Source organism: Oncorhynchus tshawytscha, linkage group LG27 (genome assembly GCF_018296145.1).
Source record: "Oncorhynchus tshawytscha isolate Ot180627B linkage group LG27, Otsh_v2.0, whole genome shotgun sequence".
In the NCBI taxonomy this organism is placed as follows: domain Eukaryota; kingdom Metazoa; phylum Chordata; class Actinopteri; order Salmoniformes; family Salmonidae; genus Oncorhynchus; species Oncorhynchus tshawytscha.
In genome coordinates this window covers 2493628-2520833 of record NC_056455.1, presented here as the reverse complement: position 1 = coordinate 2520833, position 27206 = coordinate 2493628, and the positions used below count along the sequence as shown (strand labels likewise).

The window sequence follows — 27206 nt, the reverse complement described above, 5'->3', positions numbered from 1 at the left end:
GCGAAATGCTTGTCTGCAAAGTTGCTTAGGAGCTAGAAGCAGAGCTTCCATGTCTGTCAGTGCCATCTTACTTTAAAACATTTTTTAGTGAACAACAGATGCATATCTGTGTTCCCAGTCATGTGAAATCCATAAATTAGGGCTTAATGAATATATTTCAATTGACTTATATGAACCGTAACTTATTAAAATCTTGTTGCGTTTATATTTTTTGTTCAGTATAATAACGGTGCCACCTCCGTTTCCATTTGGTGCCAAACCGTGCTAAAAACTATGGCTTGTTTCAAAAGCTGAATTATGGTAACACTTTGGTTGTTATCTTGAGAGGAGTAGAGCGCAACTCGTCCCCAACCCCCCCAAACTCTGCTTAAGGGACGATTCATGCAGAGAAATGGTAGCTGGAGCCTAAGTAGTGCAAAGATGCTCCTAGTGGGCCACGTCGCTCAACACTACATTTCCCGAAATGCATATCTGTAAATGGGAGGGGACGATTTTGTTTGTGGCGGGTAGATTTTTAAAATAAATATGGCGGATATTCGTTCTGGAATGCAGTCGGAAAGGTTTGTATCTTTTTAAAATGTATTTTAAGTTAATAACGTTACTGAAAGTTTTCCCGAACTTCACTGCTTTGCTCTGAAGAATTGGGTGGAATTAGCGCGCTATCTCAGAGGGTCGTATTGTGTTGTACATCAAAGTAGGAGCTTGCTAACGTTAAGTACCGACCTCACTGCCCGGGTAACGTTAGCTACTAGCTAACACCCCTATTTTAAAGTAGTCTTAGTGGTAGCCACATCTATAGACAGCAAACTAGCCATTTCAACATAAACTATGCTCATGTGGTTATGTTAATCTTTCTCTCTTTTTCATTGATGTTATCAGCAGCTGCGACAGCTCTGCTGAACACCAGAAGAAGGTAAGACAATCAACAGCTGATTGTTTGTGGTGTAGGCGGTTTTGGTTGCACATAAGGGCCAATATACATAATATAAACTCACTAAAATGGTAGCTAGCTGATGAAGTTAGCATAGCACTGACGATGACACACAAATTACCTAAAAGCCCACTTAGTTGATCAAGGTCCACGAGGAAGAAAAGCCTCCGCAGGAACTCAAAAGAGTTTGCCCTGGGAGTCCAAGCCCAGCAGCTCTTCACCCCAAATCTCCCTGCAGACACACTCCTGCCTCCACCACCAACATACAGATGTCAGAAACAGCAGAGGCACAGATGGAGCAGTGTTCTGGAGAAGAGCGGCATGGAAGGGATCCTGAGGGGGATGTTCTAACAGAGGGTCAGTCGTTGAGCCCCAGCAGCATGCAAAATAATTCCTGGAGGTCGACCAGGGACCGACGTTCTCTCCCTTCCCTCCCCAACACCTCCCAGAGTGAGCCCCAAAACCTGTATTTTTCAGTATCAACAACATTGGTTGTGGTGTCTGGGATGAGTGACACTATCTAGAGTTTAGTTTACGTCTTCTTGAGCCGTAAAACATATACTCTTTCCAAGCTATGGCTAGAGTCGGCCACCTATCCCAGGTTGACCCTTAAAAACAATGAATTGCAGTATGGGAAGGAGGCACAATTGGGGCTAAGTGATTTACAAAATTCTCTTGTAACCTGTAAATGCTAAGCTTCTGTCTAAATGCCTCCTATCCAGCTATATGCAGGTCAATCAGCCAATCCCTACCAGAGGAGGAGAGGCAAGAGAAACTGATGGAGGCTTCTATGGGGGTATGTTTAAGTGATTGTAATTCGCTAGTGTCTGTGTTTTGAAAGTCAGGTTAACTTCAACCTGGAGGTTATTTCAATGTCTAGGATCCTGGCTGACAATTTAGCTGACTTTGTGTCCCATCTCTCTCTTTGTCTCCAGCTGGCAGTCAAGAAGTTACAAGACTCACTGAGCACGACACCCAAAGGCAGTTTAGAGTCACTTCAGACACAAGGTTGGTAGGATCTTTGTAAGTATCAAATGAGTAGTGGTTTTGGATTGTAAACATCCAGCAAAAAAAACATCCAATGTTTACTTCTGCCCCCCACTGTTTCGGTGCTGTATTTTGAATAGAGCTTTAGTTGTGTGCCTTGCAGTAGGTATACAGTGCATTCGGAAAGTATTCAGACTAGAGGTCGACCGATTATGATTTTTCAACGCCAATACTGATTATTGGAGGACCAAAAAAGCCAATTTCTTTTGTAATAATGACAATTACAACTACTGAATGAACACTTATTTTAGCTTAATATAATACATCAATTTTGCCTCAAATAATGGAACAAGTTCAATTTGCATTAAATGCAAAAACAAAGTGTTGGAGAAGAAAGTAAAAGTGCAATATGTGCCATGTAAGAAAGCTAACGTTTCAGTTCCTTGCTCAGAACATACGAAAGCTGGTGGTTCCTTAACATAAGCCTTCAATATTCCCAGGTAAGAAGTTAAGTTGTAGTATTTATGGGACTATTTCCCTCTATCATTTGTATTTCATTAACCTTTGACTATTGGATGTTCTTATAGGCACTAGTATTGCCAGGGTAACAGTATAGCTTCCGTCCCTCTCCTTGCTCGAACCAGGAACACTACAACAGCCACCTTCGAAGCAGCGTTACCCATTGCAGAGCAAGGGGAACAACCACTCCAAGTCTCAGAGCGAGTGATGTTTGTCCCCGCTAACTAGCTAGCCATTTCACATCGGTTACACCAGCCTCATCTTTTTTTAATTTGATTTTTTTTCACCTTTATTTAACCAGGTAGGCAAGTTGAGAACAAGTTCTCTTTTCCAATTGCAACCTGGCCAAGATAAAGCAAAGCAGTTTGAAACCAACAACAGTTACACATGGAGTAAAATAAACACAGTTGAAAAGGTCTATAGGTGAAGGCAAAAAAGGCCGTGGTGGCGAAGTAAATACAATATAGCAAGTAAAACACTGGAATGGTTTATTGCGAAGTAGAGAAATAATGAGGTGCAAAGGAGCTAAATAAATACAGTAGGAAAAGAGCTAGTTGTTTGGGCCAAATTATAGATGGGCTATGTGCAGTCATCTGTGAGCTGCTCTGACAGCTGGTGCTTAAAGCTAGTGAGGGAGATAAGTGTTTCCAGTTTCAGAGATTTTTGTCGTTCGTTCCAGTCATTAGCAGCAGAGAACTGGAAGGAGAGGCGGCCAAAGAAAGAATTGGTTTTGGGGGTGACCAGAGATATACCTGCTGGAGCGTGTGCTACAGGTGGGTGTTGCTATGGTGACCAGTGAGTTAAGGGGGGACTTTACCTAGCGGGGTCTTGTAGATGACCTGGAGCCAGTGGGTTTGGCGACGAGTATGAAGAGTTGGTCCAAGAATTGAACCCTGTGGCACCCCCATAGACTGCCAGAGACACAATATTGTTTCTTATCGATGGCGGTTAAGATATCGTTTAGGACCTTGAGCGTGGCTGAGGTGCACCCATGACCAGCTCTGAAACCAGATTGTGTAGCGGAGAAGGTATGGTGGGATTCGAAATGGTCGGTTATCTGTTTGTTGACTTGGCTTTCGAAGACCTTAGAAAGGCAGGGTGGGATAGATAATAGGTCTGTAGAAGTTTGGGTCAAGAGTGTCCCCCCCCTCTTTGAAGACTGGGATGACCGCAGCTGCTTTCCAATCTTTGGGAATCTCAGACGACACAAAAGATTGTCTAGCCCGGCTGATTTGTAAGGGGTCCAGATTTTGCAGCTCTTTCAGAACATCAGCTGACTGGATTTCGGAGAAGGAGAAATGGGGAAGGCTTGGGCGATTTGCTGTGGGGGGGTACAGTGCTGTTGATTGGGATTGGGGTAGGGGTAGCCAGGTGGAAAGCATAGCCAGCGGTAGAAAAATGCTTATTGAAATTCTCAATTATAGTGGATTTATCAGTGGTGACAGTGTTTCCTATCTTCAGTGCAGTGGGCAGCTGGGAGGCAGTGTTCTTATTCTCCATTGACTTTACAGTGTCCCATGACTTTTTTGAGTTGGTGTTGCAGGAAGCAAATTTCTGCTTGAAAAAGCTAGCCTTTGCTTTTCTAACTGCCTGTGTATATTGGTTTCTAGCTTCCCTGAAAATTTGCATATCACGGGGGCTGTTCGCCGCTAATGCAGAAGGCCATAGGATGTTTTTGTGTTGGTTAAGGGCAGTCAGGTCTGGAGAGAACCAAGGGCTATATCTGTTCCTGGTTCTAAATTTCTTGAATGGGGCATGCTTATTTAAGATGGTGAGGAAGGCATTTAAAAAAATAAATAACCAAGCATCCTCTACTGACGGGATGAGAGACCCTGGCCAGGTCAATTAGAAAGGCCTGCTCGCTGAAGTGTTTCAGGGAGCGTTTGACAGTGAGTGGAGGTCATTTGACCGCTGACCCATTACGGATGCAGGCAATGAGGCAGTGATTGCTGAGATCTTGGTTGAAGACAAGCAGAGGTGTATTTAGAGGGCAAGTTGGTTAGGATGATATCTACGAGGGTGCCCGTGTTTACTGCTTTGGGGAGGTACCTGGTAGGTTCATGGATAATTTGTGTGAGATTGAGGGCATCAAGCTTAGATTGTAGGATGACTAGGGTGTTCCAGTTTAGGGGCGGCAGGTTAGCCTAGTGGTTAGAGCGTTGGACTAGTAACCAGAAGGTTGCAAGTTCAAATCCCCGAGCTGACAAGGTACAAATCTGTCGTTCTGCCCATGACCCACTGTTCCTAGGCCGTCATTGAAAAGAATAATTTATTTAACTAGGCAAGTCAGTTAAGAACAAAGGTAAAATTAGGTCGCCTAGCAGCATGAGCTCAGGCGGCAACGGTGAGAGACTTGTTTTTAGAGAGGTGGATTTTTAAAAGTAGAAGTTCAAATTGTTTGGGTACAGACCTGGCTAGTAGCCTGCAGAGTTCTGTCCTATCTTTGCAGTAGATTGCAACACCGCCCACTTTGGCTGTTCTATCTTGTCTGAAAATGTAGTTGGATGAAAATTTCAGAGTTTTTGGTGGTCTTCCTAAGCCAGGATTCAGACGCGGCTAGAACATCCGGGTTGGCAGAGTGTGCTAAAGCAGTGAATAAAACAAATTTAGGGAGGAAGGCTAATGTTAACATGCATGAAACCAAGGCTATTATGGTTACAGAAGTCATCAAAAGAGCGCCTGGGGAATAGGAGTGGAACTAGGCACTGCAGGGCCTGGATTCACCTCTACATCACCAGAGGAGGAGTAGGATAAGGGTACGGCTAAACTCGGGAGTTGATAGGCTTGAATTCATAAACAGCGCAATGCTTCTTGACGCACAATGAAAAGCTGCTGGCAAAACGCACTAAAGTGCTGTTTGAATGAATGCTTACAAGCCTGCTGCCTAACACTGCTCAGTCAGATGCTTGTATGCTCAGTCAGATTATATGCAACACACGACACGCTAGATAAACTAGTAATATCATCAACCGTGTGTAGTTAACTAGTGATTATTGATTTTGTTTTTTTATTTGAACTTTAATGTTAGCTAGCAACCTACCTTGGCTTACTGCTTTCGTGTAACAGGCAGTCTCCTTGTGGAGTGCAACGAGGCAGTTGGCTATTGCGTTGGACTAGTTAACTGTAAGGTTGCAAGAATGGATCCCCCGAGCTGACAAGGTGAAAGTCTGTCGAGGCAGTTAACCCACCGTTCCTAGGCCGTCATTGAAAATAATGTGTTAACTGACTTGCCTAGTTAATTAAATGTTTAAAAAGGTGTAAAAAAAAACAACAGATTTCTGATTTTTATGAGAAGTTGAAATCGACCTCGAATTCAGACCTTTCCATTTTTTGACATTTTGTTACGTTAGACTTATTCTAAAATGTATTTAAAAAATTTAAACACTACATCTACACACAATACCCCATAATGACTAAGTGAAACCAGGCTAAGTATTCAGACCCTTTTCCGTGACTCAAAATTGAGCTCAGGTGCATCCTGTTTCCATAGATCATTCTTGAAATGTTTAAATTCATTGGAGTCCACCTGTGGTAAATTCAATTGATTGGACATGATTTGGAAAGGCACACCCCTGTTTATATAAGATCCCACAGTTGACAGTGCCTGTCAGATCAAAAACCAAGCCATGAGGTTGAAGGAATTGTCCGTAGAGCTCTGAGACAGGATTGTGTCGAGGCACAGATCTGGGTAAGGGTACCAAAAATTGTATGCAACATTGAATGTCCCCAATAACACAGTAGCCTCCATTCTTAAATGGAAGAAGTTTGGAACCACCAGGACTCTTCCTAGGGCTGGCTGGCTGGCCAAACTGAGCAATTGTGGGAGAGGGGCCTTAGTCAGGGAGGTGACCAAGAACCCGATGGTCACTCTGACAGAGCTCCAGAGTTCATCTGTGGAGATGGGAGAACCTTCCAGAAGGACAACTATCTGCAACACTCTACCAATCAGGCCTTTATGGTAGTGGCCAGATGGAAGCCACTCAGTAAAAGGCACATGACAGCCCGCTTGGATTTTGCCAAAAGGCACCTAAGGACTCTCAGAGCATGAGAGACAAGATTCTCTGGTCCGATGAAACCAAAACTAAACACCTGGCACCATCCCTATGAAGCGTGGTGATGGCAGCATCGTGGTGTGGTGATGTTTTTCAGCCGCAAGGACTGTGAGCCTAGTCAGGATCGAGGGGAATAATGAACGGAGCAAAGTACGGAAAGATCCTTGATGAAAACCTGCTCCAGAGTGCTCAGGACCTCAGACTGGGGTGAAGGTTCACCTTCCCATAGGACCCTAAGCACACAGCCAGGGCAAGTCTCTGAATGTTCTTGAGTGGCCCAGACTTGAACCCAATAGCACCTCTGGAGATGTAAATGGCTATGCAGCGACACTCACCATCCAGCCTGCCAGAGCTTGAGAGAATCTGCAGAGAAGAATGGGAGAAACTCTCCAAATACAGGTGTGCCAAGCTTGTAGCGTCATACCCAAGAAGACAAGGCTCTAATCGCTGCCAAATGTGCTTCAACAAAGTACTGAGTAAAGGGTCTGAATACTTTGTAAATGTGTATTTTTTTTTTGCAAACAATTCTACAAACTTGGTTTTGCTCTGTGTATAGATAGCTTGGGGTGACAATTTTTTAACTAATTTTAAAAGTCTGTAATTGAAGTTAAGGTCTGAATACTTTCCGAATTCACTTTAAGTGTTGTCTAATAACATTTTCTTCCCTGTTTCAGTGGAGGCTGTACAGAAGGAGTGGTGTTGCCTGGCCAAAGACCTACGCAATGAGCCGCAGTGTCAGCAACCTCCCACTAGCACAGCCAGGTAATGCTGTCTCGTCACAGCCCTCAACCTCATTTTGTTCCTTGACTTAACGTCCTTAAACACTTACCTTTTTCCTGAGCAGTCTATTTTACTATTATGTATTTCCAGCACTTTTTTTTTTCTCCCCCCTTCATCCTCTAACATGAAGGGTCCGGGACAATCCGAGTAACATGATACTAGTCGGTATTGTGGCAAGGAAACAACACAAAACCGATTTTTAACTTCTGTTGAAAACAAGCAGCGTCATGTCATCCAGAGTTTGCCCCCCCCCCCAAGCTATAGCACGCAATATTTTACAAACAGCCGGTTTTTAAAGGAAGGCTTCTTGTTTTTGGCATGGAAAAAATATTGCGATACTAGTATCGGCATAGCCCAAGAGAAAAAGGGCTCATTCTTCTGTATTGTCCCTTTATTTCTAGTTCAGCCCTTTCTGTATTCAGTTATCTGTTATGGCTCCCTTTTGACTCTCTTTCTCACTAGTGACACTGAAATGCAGAACACCATGGAGCAGGCCAGGAAGGCTATACACAGGTAACTGACTTCCTCATCACTGTGTGAGTGCCTGTAATTAATAAATATTTTCTTAATTTATTTTTTTTCCACCTGTAATTTCAGGCTGCAGGCTGAGAGTGCGTCTTGGGAGGCCCTGTTAGACAAGCACCGGAGTAAAGCTGAACAATTGGACAGGTGAGCACATTCTCTCACACCCACAAATTACATGCACTTGTTCACTCTCGTTCTGCACTCACCATGCTCCAAGTTTCAGGTTGTCAGTTATTTTTCTTATGTGCCTGGTGCTTCAGTCCAATTTGGGCATTAGCCAAAGTTAGCTATCAATACCCAGACCTGGTATTCATAGGAGACTTTGAAAAGGCATTGATAAAGTACAACTGGAGTTCATATATAAATGTCTGGAAAATTTCAATTTTGGAGAATCTTTTTTTAATTTTTTAATTTTTATAAAATGGTTTAAAGTTATGTATAGTAAATCATGGCTATTCTCAGGAACTTTTAAACTGTCGGAGTATAACAAGGTTGTCCACTATCAACATATATTTTTATTATTGCCATTGTTAGCTGTTAAAATTGAGTTTAACAATAATATTAAGGGGTTAGTAATCCAGGGCTTGAAAATGAAGGTCATGTTTCCTTTTAAATCCACAATTTGGATCCCTCCACAGCCTCATAGAGGATCTCTGAAATTTTTATTTTATTTTTTTACTATTACATTACTGTGTAGTTTACCAATAAAATGGTCTGACGGATGTGGACATATTCAGTATATGTCCTGAAAAAGAAATGATCTCAATTTTATTTTAATAGAAAGTTAGCAAAAATATATCTTGCTACCAAGGAAAGGACAACACTTGTCTATTTCTGGAAAAATCACCCAGATTAACTCTTCAGTCATATCCCAGTTTACCTATTTGCTTATGGTCTTGCCTCCACCTAGCGACCTGCTTTTTGTTAAAATGCAATATTTTTTGCCCATATAATTTATCTAGAATGACAAACCAGACAAAATTTAAAGGGCCTATTTATGAATTCGGAGGGCAGAAATGATTTAAATATTAAAGCATTAGACCTCTCACTGAAGGTGTCATTCATACAAAAGTTATACATAAATCTGAACTGGTTCTCTAGCAAATTAGTAAGAAAGTCTCATCCCGTGTTCCAGAATGGCCTTTATTCAGATTACAACCTTTCAATTTTGGATATGTGAAATGAAATCTCCAAAATATCAATATTTTTAAAACAAGCCATAGGTTGCAATTTCAGTTAAATCCACCAGAAAAGACACAATCATACAACATATTGTGGTTCAACTCAAATATTGTAATTGATTATTGTTTTAATCAAAAAAATGTTTTAAATTAAAAGATTATAGAATAAATAGGGCTGGTGGAGTTGTCACACATACAGCTAACAAAAATGTATTGGAATGTCTGCTCTACCCAAAATAACTAACTAATTGCAAAAATGGAAGCGGCAAGTGGAAGGGGGAATAAGTAAGGAACTAGTCTGTCGGCCCTGCATTAAATAACGTTGTGATAACTGGTATTTTTTTAACTACCCCAAAATTCACAGCTGTGCCATATAGGTTGCTAAATAGTTGAAGAGATTTTCGATGTTAGTGGAACATTTTTAAAAGGGTGTGTATACATGCATGCATACAGTACCAGTCGTACCTTTGGAAACACCTACTCCATTCCAGGGTTTCTTAGTTTTTAAAAACTCTTTTCTACATTGTAGAATAATAGTGCCACTTTTGGCCTCCTGATATCCAATATTTTCCTTGCCAAAAAAACCCATACCGATATTATTAAAAGAATTGCAGCCTTTTTAAGCATTCTAGTATAGTTGACACACAAATGGACGCAGGTGTCTAAGGCACTGCATCTCAATTAGAGGTCGGCCAAATTTAATTGGGGCAGATTTTCAAGTTTTCGTAATCGGCATTTTTGATCGCCGACTATGTTGCACTCCACGAGGAGACTGCTTGGCAGGCTGACCACATTGCAAATCATCAATGCACAGTGCGTTTTAATTTCATCGACTCACAGCCTACTTCGCCAAACTGGTGATTTAACAAGCGCATTCGTGAAAAAAGCACAATCGTTGAATGAATGTACCTATCCATAAACATCAATACACAAGTATATATATATTTTTTAAACCTGCATATTTAGTTAAAATCAATTCATGTTCGCAGGCAATATTAACTAGGGAAATTGTGTCACTTCTCTTGCGCTCTGTGCAAGCAGATTCAGGGAAAATGCAGCAGTTGGCTCGTTGCGAACTGTGTGAAGACCATTTCTTCCTAACAAAGACCATAATTAATTTGCCAGAATTTTACATAATTATGACATAGCAATGAAGGCTGTGCAATGTAACCTCAATATGTAGACTTCTGGATGCCACCTGTTCGATTAAAATACAGAATGGTTCTGTATTTCACTGAAAGAATAAACATTTTGTTTTCAAAATGGTTGTTTCCGGGTTTCACCTAAGGCTCATATTGCTGTGTTCTATTATAATTAAGTCTTATGATTTGATAGAGCAGTCTGAGCGGTGGTAGGCAGCAGCAGGCTCGTAAGCATTCTTTCAAACAGCAATTTCCTGCATTTGCCAGCAGCCTTCGCTGCTTGAATACAGTGATGTTTATGACTTAAAGCCTATCAACTCCTGAGATTAGGCTGGCAATACTATAGTGCCTATAAGAAGATCCAATATACAAATGGTATAGAGAAATAGTCCTATAACTACAACCTAAAACGTCTTACCTTGGGATATTGAAGACTCATGTTAAAAGGAACCATCAGCTTTCTCATGTTCTGAGCATGGAATTTAAACGTTAGCTTTTTTGCATGGCATATTGCACTAATACTTTCAACACTGTTGTATTATTTAAACCAAGTTGATCATGTTTCATTATTTGAGGCTAAATTTATTTTATATGTATTAAGTTGTTCATTCAGCACTGTTGTAATTGTCATTATCTATCTATTATCCGATTAATCTGTATCGGGTTTTTTGGTCCTCCAATAATCGGTATCGGCTTTGAAAAATCATAATCGGTCGACTTCTTCTAATCTCAATGCAAGAGGCATCCCTACAGTCCCTGGTTTGAATACAGGCCATGTACAGACCACTTTGTTGGCATTTACGCATGTCCCCATTACCAGTAAAACATAATCAAAACTTATTTCTTTCACTTACTTGCTGTGCTGTTTCGTTGTTCAGTCCTTTCATTCTCAGTCAGGATTTCTAATGAACGCCATTTGGGTCAAAAAACAGCTTGACATATCAGGACCTGAATATGTCTGCACGTCACATAATTTAACGAGTTTTACATATTGATTAAACTCACTGGTATTTCATATATCACAACGATTCGTCGATATGTATGCTATGATGCTGGTGAACTTCTTGCGCACCTATGGTGCTGGTCATTATTTTTTTTAACTAGCTAGCTCATGGATGCAAACAATGTTCTTCCCCCAAAACATAGCAAAACATTTGTTTCTGTAGTTATAGTTAGCTAGCTAACTATATAGCTATGTGTCATCTAAAATAACCCTAATTTATAAGACTGTTCTTATTTGATTAATGTTGGTCGGAACCACCTAGCCACAGTAAGGATTTGCCACAATAGTGGACTTTGCTGTTAGCCTTCAAATTAAAGTATGTCATTGACAGTGATGCAAATTAATACAAGCAGTATAATTATGCCATAATTGAATGCATCATGCTAAACGAGATTGTAATGTTTTATATAAAATCAACAAACTAATTGTTAATTTGACATCTGAAATCACAATGCAGGAATCCAAGATGGTGTTGCAGTCAGACGTCTTTGTCTTGTCCCGTGTGTGTGTGTATATATTTTTCCTAAACTTCTAAATACTCTCCTGCAACCCACCTCACCCGATGTGGTGTGGATCTGTTTTTTTGTTAAAGTATTTCTATTTACCTCCGAACTGGAATACCTCAACTGAAGCTAGCCAGCTATTAGTCAGCTAACCACTGCTAGCGGTCATCAGCTAACCTTTAGCTCGGAAAGCTCTCGTCAGTTCGTACAATGCGTTTCAAACCAGAGCATACTAGACCTATTTTTCTCTCCATATCCCCGGATTCCTACCTCAAACTCTGAACCATTTCATCTGATTCATCGCAGCTAGCTAACCGCAACCTGGGTTGACTACTCCTGGCTAACCTTTCTGTCCCGGCGCAAGCACCAACTATCCTGGAGCCTACCCATGCTTAACCCATCTCTACTCCTGAAGCCCACTCCTCGGCTACAGTATCTGGACCCCTTCTACTGCCGGTACGGGGCATGGAACCCTGCCAATCCTTCATGGCTGGAATACCGACATAATCTGCTCGAGGACCCCAACAGGCCCCTCAGGTGCGACATCCCCTGAAGGCCCATTCTGCTAACTATCTGCAAGCTATTTAGAGCATATTGGATTGTTAGCTGATCCATCGGCCAGTTTCTTGGACCACTATACCCATTTCTCCAATTGGACTTGAACCCCTCTGGTACTTGGAAACCTACTAATTCCAAGACTGGTCTATCGACGACACAGCTCAAGGAGGCAAAACAGACCCCACCCCATAGCTCTCTAGCCCCGGCCTGCTGTCTGAATCGCCGTGTCCCCTTCCGGCCCAACCACTCACTGGACCCATACGATCACTTAGGTACGCATGCCTCGCCCTAATATCAATATCCCTTGTCCATTACTGTCCTGGTTAGTGATTACTGTCTTATTTCACTGTAGAGCCTCACCATGCCTTAACCAACCATGTTGTTCCACCTCCCACATATGCGTTGACATCACCTGGTTTAAACGTCTCTGGAGACACACTAATTGTTACTCAATGCCTAGGTAGGAAGAGTACATTGAGGTAAACGATACCTTTGTCTGTACATTATGCCTTGAATCTATGCTATCGTGCCCAGAAACCTGCTCCCTTTACTCTCTGTTCCGAACGTGCTAGACGGACGGTTCTTATAGCCTTTAGCCGTACCCTTCTCTTCCTCTGGTGATGTGGAGATTAATCCAGGACCTGCAGTGCCTAGCTCCACTCCTACTCTCCTGGTGCTCTCAATTGTTGACTTCTGTAACCGTAAAAGCCTTGGTTTCATGCATATGTTAACATTAGTAGCCTAATCCCTAAGTTTGCTTTATTCACTGCTTTAGCACATTCTGCCAACCTGGATATCTTAGCCATGTCTGAATCCTGACTAAGGAAAACCACCAACAACCCTGAAATTTCTATCCCTAACTAACATTTTCCGACAAAGAACTGCCAATGGGGGCGGTGTTGCAATCTACTGCAGCGAGAGCCTGCAGAGTTCTGTCTTACTATCAGTTCTGTACCAAAACAATTCGAGCTTCTACTTCTAAAAATTCACCTTTCCAGAAAAAGTCTCACCGTTGCCGCTTGCTATAGACCACCCTCTGCCCCCAGCTGTGCCCTGGACACCATATGTGAATTGATTGCCCCCATCTATCTTCTGAGCTGGTGCTGCTAGGTGACCTAAACTGGGACATACCATCCTACAATCTAAGCTTGATGCCCTCAATCTCGCACAAATTATCAATGAACCTACCAGGTACAACCCCAAATCTGTAAACATGGGCACCCTCATAGATATCATCCTAACTCGCCCTCTAAATACACCTCTGCTGTTTTCAACCAGGATCTCAGAGATCACTGCCTCATTGCCTTCATCCTTAATGGGTCTGCGGTCAAACAACCACCCCTCATCACTGTCTCATCACTCTCCCTAAAACACTTCAGCGAGCAGGCTTTCTAATCGGCCTGGCCGGGGTATCCTGGAATGACATTGACCTCATCCCATCAGAGGATGCATGGTTATTCTTTAAAAGTGCCTTCCTCACCATCTTAAATAAGCATGCTCCGTTCAAAAAATGTACGCCCAAACGGCTTTCCATGTAATGTTGTGAAGCTAATAGCAATGACACTATTATTAACTCCGGTAGGGCGACATCTAAAAAATTGCGCACTTGGTAACGTTAGTGTGTACCTGTGCTCGACCAGTCGCGAAAGCCAACATCATCCACGACAGAACGTTTTCTTGTAATGGGCAATGAATTTATCTTGGTGTTAATGAGTTTAGTCTTTGCGTTGTCTCTCTTTCAAATAACTGCTCGACTTGTTGACTGCTCGATCCACAGAGCAGACATTGTGGGCTAGGTTAGGAATGATGTGTAGCCTTTACATTTTATGTACAGTCATTACCACATGTCCCTACATTATATAGGTATGCATTTCAGCTTTGACATTGATTTTGCACATCGGCATTAAACTACATATCTGGCCAATACTGATTTTGGCTAATATCGGACGATTTCCGTTATGTTCAATTATTATTATTTTTTATTTTTTTTATTTTTTATTAAATATTGTGCATCCCTATATAACACATGTAACAAAGTGTTTGTTAAATCAATTTGAGTCTTCAAAATAACCATCCTTTGCCTTGACAGCTTTGCATACTCTTGGCATTCTCTCAACCTGGAATGCATTTCAATTAACAGGTGTGCCTTGTTAATTTGTGCCATTTCTTTCCTTAATGCGTTTGAACATTATCAGTTGTGACAAGGTAGGGGTGGTATACAGAAGATCGCCCTATTTGGTACAATAAATGTCCATATTATGGCAAGAACAGCTCAAATAAGCAAAGAGAAACTACAGTTTTAGACATGGTCAGTCAATCCGGGAAAAATTCTATAACTTTGAAAGTTTCTTCAAGTACATTCGCAAACACTATCAAGCGCTATGATGAAGCTGGCTCATGAGGACTGCTGCAGGAAAGGAAGACCCAGTGTTAACTCTGCTGCAGAGGATACGTTCATTAGGTACCAGCCTCAGAAATTGCAGCCCAAATAAATGCTTTGCAGAGTTAAGTAACAGACACATATCAACATAAACTGTTCAGAAGGAGACTGCGTGAATCAGGCCTTCATGGTTGAATTGCTGCATAGAAACCACTACTAAAAGACACCAATAAGAAGACTTGCTTGGACCAAGAAACGCACACAATGAACATTTGGAAAGGTGGACATCTGTCCTTTGGTCTGAGTCCAAATTTGAGATTTTTGGTTCCAACCGCCGTGTCTTTGTGACGCGGAGTAGGTGAACGGATGATCTATGCATGTGTGGGTCCCACCATGAAGCATGGAGGAGGTGGCGTGGGGGTGCTTTGTTAGTGATACTGTCAGTGAGTTCTTTTTTTTTAAATTCTTTTTTTAAAATGTTTTATTTAGAATTCAAGGCATGCTTAACCAGCATGGCTACCTCTGCATTCTGCAGCAGTACTCCATCCCATCTGGTTTGTGCTTAGTGGGACTATAATTTGTTTTTCGACAGGACAATGACCCAACACACCTCCAGGCTGTGTAAGGGCTATTAGACCAAGAAGGTGAGTGATGGAGTGCTGCATCAGATGCCCTGGCCTCCACAATCACCTGACCTTAACAGAATTGAGATGGTTTAGGATGAGTTGAACCACAGAGGGGAGGATAAGTAGCCTAGCAAGTGCTCAGCATGTGTGCAAAGTCCTTCAAGACTGTTGGAAAAGCATTCCAGGTGAAGCTGGATGAGAGGATGCCAAGCGTGTGCAAAGCTGTCAATGCAAAGGGTGGCTACTTTGAAGAATGTAAATATATTTTGATTTCATGTGTTTCGTAGTTTTGATGTCTTCACTGTTATTCTACAATGTAAAAAGTGTATATACTAGAGGTCGACCGATTAATCGGAATGGCCGATTTCAAGTTTTCGTAACAATCGGTATTTTTGGCCACCGATTTTTGCCTAAATATTTTTTTTCTACTCCATTTAACCAGGCAAGTCCAGTTAAGCACACATTCTTATTTTCAATGACTGCCTAGGAACGGTGGGTAAACTGCCTCGTTCAGGGGCAGAACGGCAGATTTTCGCCTTGTCAGCTCGGGGGATCCAATCTAGCAAACTTACAGTTAACTAGTCCTTGTGCAATCCACAAGGAGTGCCTGTTACGTGAATGCAGTAAGCCAATGTAAGTTGCTAGCTAGCATTAAACTTATCTTGTCAAATCACTCATCACTAGTTCACTACACATGGTTGATATTATCTAGCGTGTCCTGCGTTGCATATAATCTGACTGAGCGGTGGTAGGCAGAAGCAGGCGCGTAAACATTCATTCAAACAGCACCTTTCGCATGTTTTGCCAGCAGCTCTTTGTTGTGCGTCAAGCATTGCGCTGTTTATGACTTCAAGCCTATCAACTCCCGAGATGTGGCTGGTGTAACCAAAGTGAAATGGCTAGCTAGTTAGCGTTTCAAATGTCACACTCTGAGCCTGTGGTTGTTTCCCTTGCTCTGCATGGGTAACGCGGCTTCGAGGGTGGCTGTCGCTGTGTTCCTGGTTCGAGCCCAGGGAGGAGCGTGGAGAGGGACGGAAGCTATACTGTTACACTGGCAATACTAAAGTGCCTATAAGAACATTCAATAGTCAAAAGTTAATGAAATACAAATGGTATATAGAGTCCTATAATAACTACAACCTAAAACTTCTTACCTGGGAATATTGCAGGCTCATGTTAAAAGGAACCACCAGCTTTCATATGTTCTGAGCAAGGAACTGAAACGTTAGCTTTCTTACATGGCACATATTGCACTTTTACATTTTTCTCCAACACTTTGTTTTTGCATTATTTAAACCAAATTGAACTTGTTTCATTATTAATTTGAGGCTAAATTGATTCGATGTATTATATTAAGTTAAAATAAGTGTTCATTCAGTATTGTCATTATTACAAATACATTTTAAATGGCTTTTTCTTTTCTTAATATTTAAAACAATCTAAATCATCTTTTCCCCCCTCCAATAATCGGTATCGGCACTGAGAGATCATAATCGGTAGACCTCTAGTTTGTATGTTTACGTATATGAATGGAGGATTGGAATTTGTGCAGACAATTTCATTGATGGCAGCTACCATCTGTAATATTAAAGCTGATCTTCCCCCAATGATTGTTCATTGTTCAGAATGGCATGATAACGATACTAGAGTTGGTTATGGCCCATTTTAGTACCGTGGTTTTTGTCTAGTGTAAATGTGTTGGTATATCTTATCTTTCCCTTTGCAGGCAATTGGAGCAGTGCCTGGAGAATGGGGTGATGTTAGACCCTAGCTGCCTGGCCCAGTCCTCACAGAGCCAGCTCATCCAGAACAAACCTGATTACCACAGCGTGCTCCGCAGACAGCGGTCTGTACTGTCCACTGTGGAACTGGTGGTAATGCGGACAAACTTGTATTATTCCACTTGGATGGTTTCTTGAACAGTTTAGTCCTAGACTAAAAGCAAGCTCAATGGAGAATCTCTGTCGTAATAGTTTTGTAGTCCAGTATTTGGCTCTGTATCCAGGAAAGGCCTTTGGGAGTTTTATTTAATGTTCTATTGGGCAAATCTTAACTTGCATTTAAGTTAGATTTTCACTTAGTCATGCATTGATGGCATTTTTTAATTTATTTCACCTTTATTTAAACGGGTAGACCAGATGAGAACAAGTTCTCATTTACAACTGCGACCTGGCCCAGATGACGCAAAGCGGTGCGACAGTTACACATGGATAAACAAACGTACAGTCCAATAACACAATAGAAAAGTGTAGTGAGATTAGGGAGGTAAGGCAATAAATATGCCATAGTGGTGAAATATTTACAATTTTGCAATTAAACACTGGAGTGAGATTTGCAGAAGATGAATGTGCAAGTAGAGGGGTGTGGCGTACTGGTGTGCAAAAAGTAATATGGGGATGAGGTAGTTGGGTGGTCTACTTACAGATGCGCTGTGTACAGGTGTAATGATCAGTAAGCTGCTCTGACAGCTGATGCTTTAAGTTGAAGGACTACAATGATCGACTACGAGTAATTACACATTTGACTGAAGTGGAAGTTGGAACACTGAGGGGTGAATTCTATGTCCCATGCTCAAAGTAAGATGGTAGCTGCAGTGCACACATTATAGTTCCAATGCAATAAACATTTTTGACTACTGTGTGAAGTGTTCTCACTTGCCTTCAGGTTAGAGCAATTATTTCTTTATCACACCCTTGTGTGTTAATGAATCTAACATAAAATGTTCATTAATAGCCCGAGATGGGGTTAGGCGGTATACTGAATTTGACTAAATACTGGTATTGATGCAGATGAGTTTGGGTCTTTAGTTTACCTTTGTATACCAGTATTTTTTTAATGTTTGATAAGTTTAAATGTTAATCCACTCCTCCGTGTGTAATGTCAGTTTTTATAGTTTACTCCGTTTGCTATTTGTCTTCTCTCCTTCCACACAGCCAGCCAATTATCACTCAACGAGACTTGTTTTTGCTCTTCCACGAGTCAAGTTAAAATACTAGCCGTTCACTCGCAGTGACAGTCTGCGGTGGTCAACGCTTCAGATGCAACAAGATGTTGAGAACTATGTTGCTTTCCACTTTGCTTTATGTAAATCCACAAACATTCTACGGTTTTACTTGTTTTTTTGTGCCTCAAATTGTTAGCTGCAAATAGCTACTTAGCTGGCAAGCTAGCCTGATACCAAAGATTTTTACAACTAAACCAAGATGGACCACAGCCTGTTTCCAATGGGACCAATTGAGTCATAGTGAGCAGAACCAAGCACGATCTAAAACGATCCTATTGGCGTGTTCTAACATGCGTTTGCATATTTCCGTTAGGGAACGCCTACTCTGAAGTGTGCGTGTGCAATCACTCAATTCCCCTTTGCACTCCTAAATTTTTTTTAAAAACTTTTGCAAAGGGTAGTCCGCTCTGTTCATAACCGATTTAACAGTTTTGGGAACAGAACTGTATTGAGATCAAATGTTCAGTTGATGAGAAATTGTAGAATGTCAGCCAAAATCCATCTTCTCCCCCTGCTGGCCAGTGGGCTTCCAGTGAGTGGAAACGCCAAGCGGATACTTCACATTTATATGTCCGGTGAAATATCTATCTGTGCTGATACCAGTGTGTTTGTACAATGGTATATTCTAAATCTGAGAGGAATAGGCAACGCCTGGGCTCCCAAGTGGCGCCGCTGTCTAAGGCACTGTAATCTCAGTGCTTGAGGCGTCACTACAGACACCCTGGTTCGATTCCAGGCTGTATCACAACTAGCCGTGATTGGGAGTCTCATAAGGCGGCGCACAATTGCTCCAGCGTCGTCCGGATTTGGTTGGTGTAGGCCGTCATTGTAAATAAGAATTTGTTCTTAACTGACTTGCCAAGTTAAATAAAATTCGAAATGTATAACACATTAATATTTTAGCTACATCAAGTAAGAGTGCATGAAACTTAACCTCTAAATAGGATCCACTGGAAAACTGACCAACATTTGGTTCATACCCTGTCACAATAACACCTTGCTTTTTGATTCCTTGTCATGTCAAACACTTTGAAGTGCCCAGTCACTATATTCAATATTTTTGTTGAACTTTTTTGTTTATATTGTTCAACCAGAATGGAGAAAGGCCCATTAAAACACTTAGAATTCATATGTTGCCACGCTAGTCATGCACTACTCATAAAGCATATCTAGAAATTGTATTTATTTTTTTAATACAAAAGTATTGACATTTTGGCCATATCGCCTAGCCCGAGAGTTTATTTGCCTCAACCACGGTGCTGCCCTGGCTTTTGTTGTAGATGAGTGCATATCGAAGGCCGTTTTTAAAATTTTTATTACTGTTGAAGTTGTGAGACGCTTATTACCCTCTTAAAATGTGAGTTGCACGTAAATAAAAAAAAAACATCTGTTCCTCCATAGATGGACACCCAGTGTAAGATGGTCAGGGAGCTGCGGTCCAGACAGGAACAGGCTCAGCTACTGGTGAATGAGACGAGCAGCAGATTGGGTAAGGGCATGTCTGTATGGATGGATGGATGGCTGTAGTGGTTCTCAGGGTCGTGTTCAAGTAGGGCAGTACCTTTTGCAACAGAAAATTAAAATCTGTTTCAATTTAGGTAGTACCTTCCCCTTCTGTTTCAAAACATTTTCTCCCTGCTGAACACTTCTTGACTTAGTAAAGGTCTTTAAATCATCACTGTCTATCACTTTTATTTAATGAAACTATTTTGATCATTTTATTTCTTGAGCCTCATTTGGCTGTTGAAATGTTCAGTCTGATCTTGTGGGTGTTATGAAGCAAATTAAGATATTTGCGTACACATCCCTGATAGGGTGGTCTAGAGCCTACCCCCCTTACCCAGATGAACAGTCATTGGTCTATTATAAGCAGATCACCTTGTGAAGTCATGATGTGGGCTGAAATTCCAGGCATTTGTTTTTCAAACCGCTCTTCCAAAAAGGGCATTATCATAATTAACAATTTCTGTGTTATTTTGACCTTTGTGTGGAAGCACTATTTTTAACTGCGCTGCCCCTTTTTTAATGGTTTTGATTTATTATTTAACCTTTTATTTAACTAGGCACATCAGTTAAAAACAAATTCTTATTTTCAATGACCGCCTACCAGGGAACAGTAGGTTAACTGCCTTGTTCAGGGGCAGAACAACTTTTTTTTATTTATTTTTTTACCTTGTCAGCTTGGGGATTTGATCCAGCAACCTTCTGGTTACTAGTCCAACACTCTAACCACTAGGCTACCTGCAGCCTAGTGAGTTTATTCTCTTTGTGTTTTATTAAATGTATTTGTTGTGATCATGTATTAAGTGTGTACATCTGCTCCCATCAGCGGCTGATGTGGGATTCCAGTATCTCTCCTCTGACCCAGTCAGAGATCTACTGGCAGGACCTCTATCAACCAACACATCATCCACCGTATAATTCTAGTACCTCTGTTTTTAGGGTTATCGCAATACAGTATCATGGTACAACCAAACCTAGATTTTTCATGGCAAAAAAAGATAACTAAGCAAACTGAATTCTGGCTTTGTCCAAGCAGGACAAGGCACACCTTTAATAGCACAGACTCTATTGTGACCTTTTGGTTTCATCCAGGTTCACTCAATGAATGACCTATGAGAAAGCGCAGTCTGGCTTTTTCTATATTTATGTAATGTCTTAACTCTACCCATGGCTCCCTAATTTAGCTGTTCTCTGTGGTGGCTTGTGGTTGTTTGTAAATAAGTCTCTGGTATCTTTCTTCACGGGATGAATGTGGATTTATTCAGCAAACTGTCTATCTATTCTATTCCACCACTACTATTTGGGTCCTCCCAAATGGCACCCCATTCCTTATAGTGCCCTACTTTTTTCCAGAGTGCTATGGGTCCTGACGGATACCGGTCTCCCTATGAAACATATGCTGTTGGCCACCAGAGGGCGATCTCATCCTTTATTTAAATAGTTAAATAGCTAATGAATATTCACCTACTGTAAAAGATGTAGAGAAATATGAACTTGCAGTGGATGAATTTTGGGGGTTTGTTTTGTAAGATACCTGCTTTCCTTAATTTTCCTGTACATTCTTGTCTGTTCTTGTAAAAAAAAAAAAATGTTTATGCTAAAAAAATTTTTTTAATTAAACAGTAATTATCTGAATTTGTCTTGCATTTTCTGGCCATTAAATCAGTTGTTTTAAGACTAGGTCCAATCCTGTTCGTTTTAACCCTTCATAAACAAGGAAATGTGAAACCATTATTCCATCCCAACTCCTTTGAAACATCTTGATTTCAGTGTGTAACAAGGGGAAGAATTCTCTGTACACACAACTTGATAGTTCTCTCAACACACCCTTGTATAATACTTTACTCCCTGACCCTTTCTTATCCATCAATCTTTTCTGTTTTGTCCAGAGATTAAGTCCTCTTTTCTCTCCTCCAGCACTGCTATATCTTCTGTCCCTTCTCCTGTCCATCAGGGAGGCCCCTCCCCACCTCATCTTGACTCCCTCCCTTTCTTTTCACTGGCGCAGAACGAAGGCCTGACATTATGCCTGGTGTGTCATAACCCCCCTTTTCAACAGCTCACTATCACATCTGCAGTTCTCACCATCTTTCATGTTATAAGGTTGAGCCTTCCTCTTACCAGGATAAACATGAACTGAATGTGGCCCCAATGAGGAATATTTCCTCAGAAGTTTAACAGTCAATAGGGTTACACTTGCATGAACAATGTGATGTCTGTTTTTTTTAAAGAAATTGTGTAAAAGGAATCGGACAGGTTCAAGTTCTGCCCACCAAATAGGAAAGGTGCCTTACACCTACTGACTCAAATCACCATGATATTTCAACTTATTTATTGCTGTATTACAAACATACGTATTTTCTGTGGGTTGTTCTTGCAGTGGGGGGGTGCATAGTAAGAATGAAAGGATAGAGGAGTGGGAGAAAAGTGAGGTTGTGACCGTGAGTGCTGGGGAATCACGGAGGGAGGGTGGTGCACGGCAAGAGTGATTCTTATTTAGATTAAAATAAGGCTGGGTGCTTGTGGAATGAGAGGGCTTCTCCTGCTTACAAATTGAAAGTAGTCAAGACACATTCAGGCACTGGAGAAAACAACCTTCAAATCAAATTTTATATGTCACATACACATGGTTAGCAGATGTTAATGCGAGTGTAGCGAAATGCTTGTGCTTCTAGTTCCGACAATGCAGTAATAATCCAACAAGTAATCTAACAATTCAAAAAAAAAAACTCTTACAATGTAAGGGGATAAAGAATATGTACATAAAGATATATGAATGAGTGATGGTACAGAGCAGCTTAGGCAAGATACAGTAGATGGTATCGAGTACAGTATATACATATGAGTATGTAAACAAAGTGGCATAGTGGCTAGTGATACATGTATTACATAAGGATGCAGTAGATGATATAGAGTACAGTGTATATACGTATACATATGAGATGAATAATGTAGGGTATGTAAACATATTAGGTAGCATTGTTTAAAGTGGCTAGTGATATATTTTACATTTCCCATCAATTCCCATTATTAAAGTGGCTGGAGTTGAGTCAGTGTGTTGGGAGCAGCCACTCAATGTTAGTGGTGGCTGTTTAACAGTCTGATGGCCTTGAGAGAGAAGCTGTTTTTCAGTCTCTCGGTCCCAGCTTTGATGCACCTGTACTAACCTCGCCTTCTGGATGATAGCGGGGTGAACAGGCAGTGGCTTGGGTGGTTGTTGTCCTTGATCTTTATGGCCTTCCTGTAACATCGGGTGGTGTAGGTGTCCTGGAGGGCAGGTAGTTTGCCCCCGGTGATGCGTTGTGCAGACCTCACTACCCTCTGGAGAGCCTTACGGTTGTGGGCAGAGCAGTTTCCGTACCAGGCGGTGATACAGCCCGCCAGGATGCTCTCGATTGTGCATCTGTAGAAGTTTGAGTGCTTTTGGTGACAAGACGAATTTCTTCAGCCTCCTGAGGTTGAAGAGGCGCTGCTGCGCCTTCTTCACGATGCTGTCTGTGTGAGTGGACCAATTCAGTTTGTCTGTGATGTGTATGCCGAGGAACTTAAAACTACTACCCTCTCCACTACTGTTCCATCGATGTGGATAGGGGGGTGTTCCCTCTGCTGTTTCCTGAAGTCCACAATCATCTCCTTAGTTTTGTTGACGTTGAGTGTGAGGTTATTTTCCTGACACCACACTCCGAGGGCCCTCACCTCCTCCCTGTAGGCCGTCTCGTCGTTGTTGGTAATCAAGCCTACCACTGTTGTGTCGTCCGCAAACTTGATGATTGAGTTGGAGGCGTGCGTGGCCACGCAGTCGTGGGTGAACAGGGAGTACAGGAGAGGGCTCAGAACGCACCCTTGTGGGGCCCCAGTGTTGAGGATCAGCGGGGTGGAGATGTTGTTGCCTACCCTCACCACCTGGGGGCGGCCCGTCAGGAAGTCCAGTACCCAGTTGCACAGGGCGGGGTCGAGACCCAGGGTCTCGAGCTTGATGACGAGCTTGGAGGGTACTATGGTGTTGAATGCCGAGCTGTAGTCGATGAACAGCATTCTCACATAGGTATTCCTCTTGTCCAGATGTGTTAGGGCAGTGTGCAGTGTGGTTGAGATTGCATCGTCTGTGGACCTATTTGGGCGGTAAGCAAATTGGAGTGGATCTAGGGTGTCAGGTAGGGTGGAGGTGATATGGTCCTTGACTAGTCTCTCAAAGCACTTCATGATGATGGAAGTGAGTGCTACGGGGCGGTAGTCGTTTAGCTCAGTTACCTTAGCTTTCTTGGGAACAGGAACAATGGTGGCCCTCTTGAAGCATGTGGGAACAGCAGACTGGTATAGGGATTGATTGAATATGTCCGTGAACACACCGGCCAGCTGGTCTGCGCATGCTCTGAGGGCACAGAAGGGATATAAATAGGAAAATAACAGAACTAGATACAAAATATGGATTACTTTATTTATTGATCATGTATAGTTTATTTAGATGTTTTGACATCACTGCTTAACATTACTCTTACAATATAGAGTTTGCAAATGGACCAAAAATGTATTCAAATAAACAGGGTTAAAAGTGATGGTTTCTTGTGACCATAACAGGCCTGGGCCTACTTCTGATGTGTAAATGCCCGTTGGTGCTGTAAAAATGATTTTTCTCCCTGTTAGGCCAGGTCTTTGTAAAAATCTACCCCTTCTCCCTTCTCTAACTTCAGATTGATTAGGCATAGACTGTAGAAGAGGGATGCGCCGAGCATCAGCATAATCCACAGCCAGTTTTGTCCTGTGCACTCCCCTTCGTGGTGTATACACCCAATCATTCCAGCACAGTCAGCCTTCCCTCCATTTCTATTCAGTCTCCCAATTCATCTAGTGGAGCTGCTCTCATCTGAGTGATAAATGACAGCAAAAACATACACGTTTGTAAAAAAAAATAATAATAATAATAATAAATAAAAAATTGAAGATGCTTGTATTCAATCTGTGCTGTCCATATTTCTCACACTAAAAGACAGGAAGTTTCATTCGTTGGATGTTTCTGAACACAGCCTGTTTAATAGTGGCCTATTTTGATGGTGTGATTTGTTCCAATTTGACACATTTTTTTGTAGATTTAATAATGAGATGCTTCAATATTGGTCCCAGTACTGTATGATTCAGTCATTGATTTGGTCAATGGGTTGAGCGTGGTGGTAATTCAATCGATTGACAGTTCTTGGGTTGAGGTGATCTTGACAGTAAAGCAAGCTTGCACTACTAATTACAATTGTCTCAGACTGACACTTAGCCAAGTCCAATAAGTACACTTATTCAAACTCATCCCCTTGATCTGTCCCCTGCAAATGTAGTGTATCACCTGTGCCACTGAGGTCAAGACCTCTTGGCAGTATACTATTGTAGCAGAAGTGCTTCCTTGAAGTCCTTTGACATAAATAGGAACCATGCCTGTAACCTGAATGCCTAATTGCCAGCCTTAGCTCAGTGGGCTAACACTGTTCAGTGTCATACAGATGGTCATCGGGGCGGCAGGGTATCCTAGTGGTTAGAGCGTTAGACCAAAAGGTTGCAAGTTCATATCCCGGAGCTAACAAGGTACAAATCTGCCGTTCTGCCCCTGAACAGGCAGTTAACCCACTGTTCCTAGGCCGTCATTGAAAATAAGAATTTGTTAACTGACTTGCCTAGTTAAATAAAGGTAATAAATAAATCTGCATGTCAGGGAAGTGGTTCAAAACAAAAGTCTAAAATAGCCGACTGAAGTTTTTCATGTCGCCCTGGATTAGTTTATATGAAACAGGAAAATATTTCAATAAAATGGACGGTAAATATCTCATCAATAAGATCTGACAGCCTAGGTGCGGTGACGCAGTTGCATTATGAATCGAACGCGCGATATTGTAGTCAGTTTGCTGTGAGCAGAAGGGAGGAAACGCCAACCTTTGTCCTGCAAAAATAAAAGGATCAGAGAAAACACACACTCTACTGCAACCGAGTGTAATGGATTTCAACTTGCCGTGGCTGACCGGTGGAAAATGCCATAACTTTCAGCAAACATTTTTTTTCCTCAAACGTGGTTTTATGTGGGAGGAGAGTGACTGTCCCACTGAGGACCCGTGAAAATACACGGGTGATCATCCCGTTAGCTAACTATTTAGCATGCCAGTATCGTTGCCTTATTAACTAGCATTGCCCACTTGCTACATTTTTGTTTGGAATTGATCAATCATTTGCGATGATGATGTGATTCTATTTTAGCACACATCAACTTAGCTATGTTTTGAGCTTCAGCATTGTGGTCCCACTTTAAAAAATATATATATATATATATAAACTTAGCTAGCGTTATTTACTTGCGCCAGCATAGTTTATCTAAATAAACCCACATGTTGCCTGTTATTTTGCATAGCTAGTGTTATCAAATTATAGTCAATCAGTTATTTTCTTTACCGATGCCATACGAGTTTGTTTTCTGCACAAGAAGTGTCTAGCTGACTGGCTACTTAAGCCAGCTAATTTAGTCATTAGCTACACCAGCTAGCGCGAGCTGGTATGTGAACGACGCACACTGGTCCTCGCGCAGCTTTTTCCCCTGTCTGGGTAAACAATACTATTTTTTTGATAAGCCCCTTCTGAACCACCGCGAGTGTGATTTATTGATGTATGCATCTAGCTAGCAAGGTGTTGCCACATTTTGTTTTGTCTTTATTTTTTGAATGCATATTTTATTTGCCGGACATAACGATTTTCTTGTATTAGCGCAAGGCGCTGTCTGCCAGCTCCCTACTTAGGTGCATGTGTCCGTTGCTTTTTTCCCCCCTGTATATTTCTTACGGCTACACAGCTAGCTTGACAGTTGCTTAGCTAGCAGCATTTATTCGCTATAGCAGCTTGCCCCGGTTATTGACATCGGCGAGTAGCACAAATCGTTTATGAATGTGGAACTGCTTTGGAATTCTTTTTTTCAGGTTAACTAACGTTAGCTGGCTGTAATTAATTACTATCAGCCAGTGGCGTATGTATGATTTGTGCTGGGGGTTTCATTGTTAGCTAGCTATCTGGCTAACTGTGTGAATTCGATTGTGAGGAAAGGACCTACGTTTTTTTTTAAAGTAGCTATGGATGATCAAACGCGAATGCTGGCGGGTCTCACCGGACTCGGCGGGTTATCACAAGGCGACGTTGGCGACCCAGACTCGGTTAGGAAACAGCTCGGTCAACCTCAAGACATTGGGGATATTCTACAACAGATCATGGCCATCACAGACGAAAGCCTGGACGAGGCGCAGGCCAGGTAAGAAACGAGCTGCGAGGGAAATTTGGAGCGAAGATGAGACGATATGTTTTTGGTAATGTTTTCGTCTTGTGTTCTGTTGCTCGCTTGTTGCCTGGTACAGTACAATGATGGATATTTTTTGATGTGATGCACGCTGCTTTATTCAGTCACTTGTGGTTTGTCAACAGAAGATTTCATTTATCTGACTAATAATTTAATGGAGGGCTACACGAATAAAGGAAGCAGGCTCCTCACACATACAC

General features: G+C 41.7%; 2 protein-coding genes across 2 annotated transcripts in view; both read left to right on the top strand.

The window, feature by feature from the left end:
* The first annotated feature begins 536 nt into the window (after window positions 1-536).
* LOC112225864 (DSN1 component of MIS12 kinetochore complex) lies at window positions 537-21329 on the top strand. Its single transcript, XM_024389959.1, has 11 exons — window positions 537-560; window positions 883-913; window positions 1170-1381; window positions 1654-1727; window positions 1867-1939; window positions 7164-7251; window positions 7732-7782; window positions 7867-7938; window positions 16914-17061; window positions 19593-19680; window positions 20521-21329. The coding sequence occupies exons 3-11, from the start codon at window positions 1201-1203 to the stop codon at window positions 20610-20612; spliced, it is 867 nt and encodes a 288-aa protein (XP_024245727.1). The 5' UTR covers window positions 537-560; window positions 883-913; window positions 1170-1200; the 3' UTR covers window positions 20613-21329.
* Window positions 21330-26018: 4689 nt separating this feature from the next.
* The window catches only part of LOC112225807 (pre-B-cell leukemia transcription factor 1), a 100454-nt gene continuing 99266 nt past the window's right edge, over window positions 26019-27206 (top strand). The window contains exon 1 of the mRNA XM_042307092.1: window positions 26019-26961. Coding sequence (XP_042163026.1) covers window positions 26786-26961 — 176 coding nt within the window. The 5' untranslated portion in view covers window positions 26019-26785. The remainder of the gene's footprint in view (window positions 26962-27206) is intronic.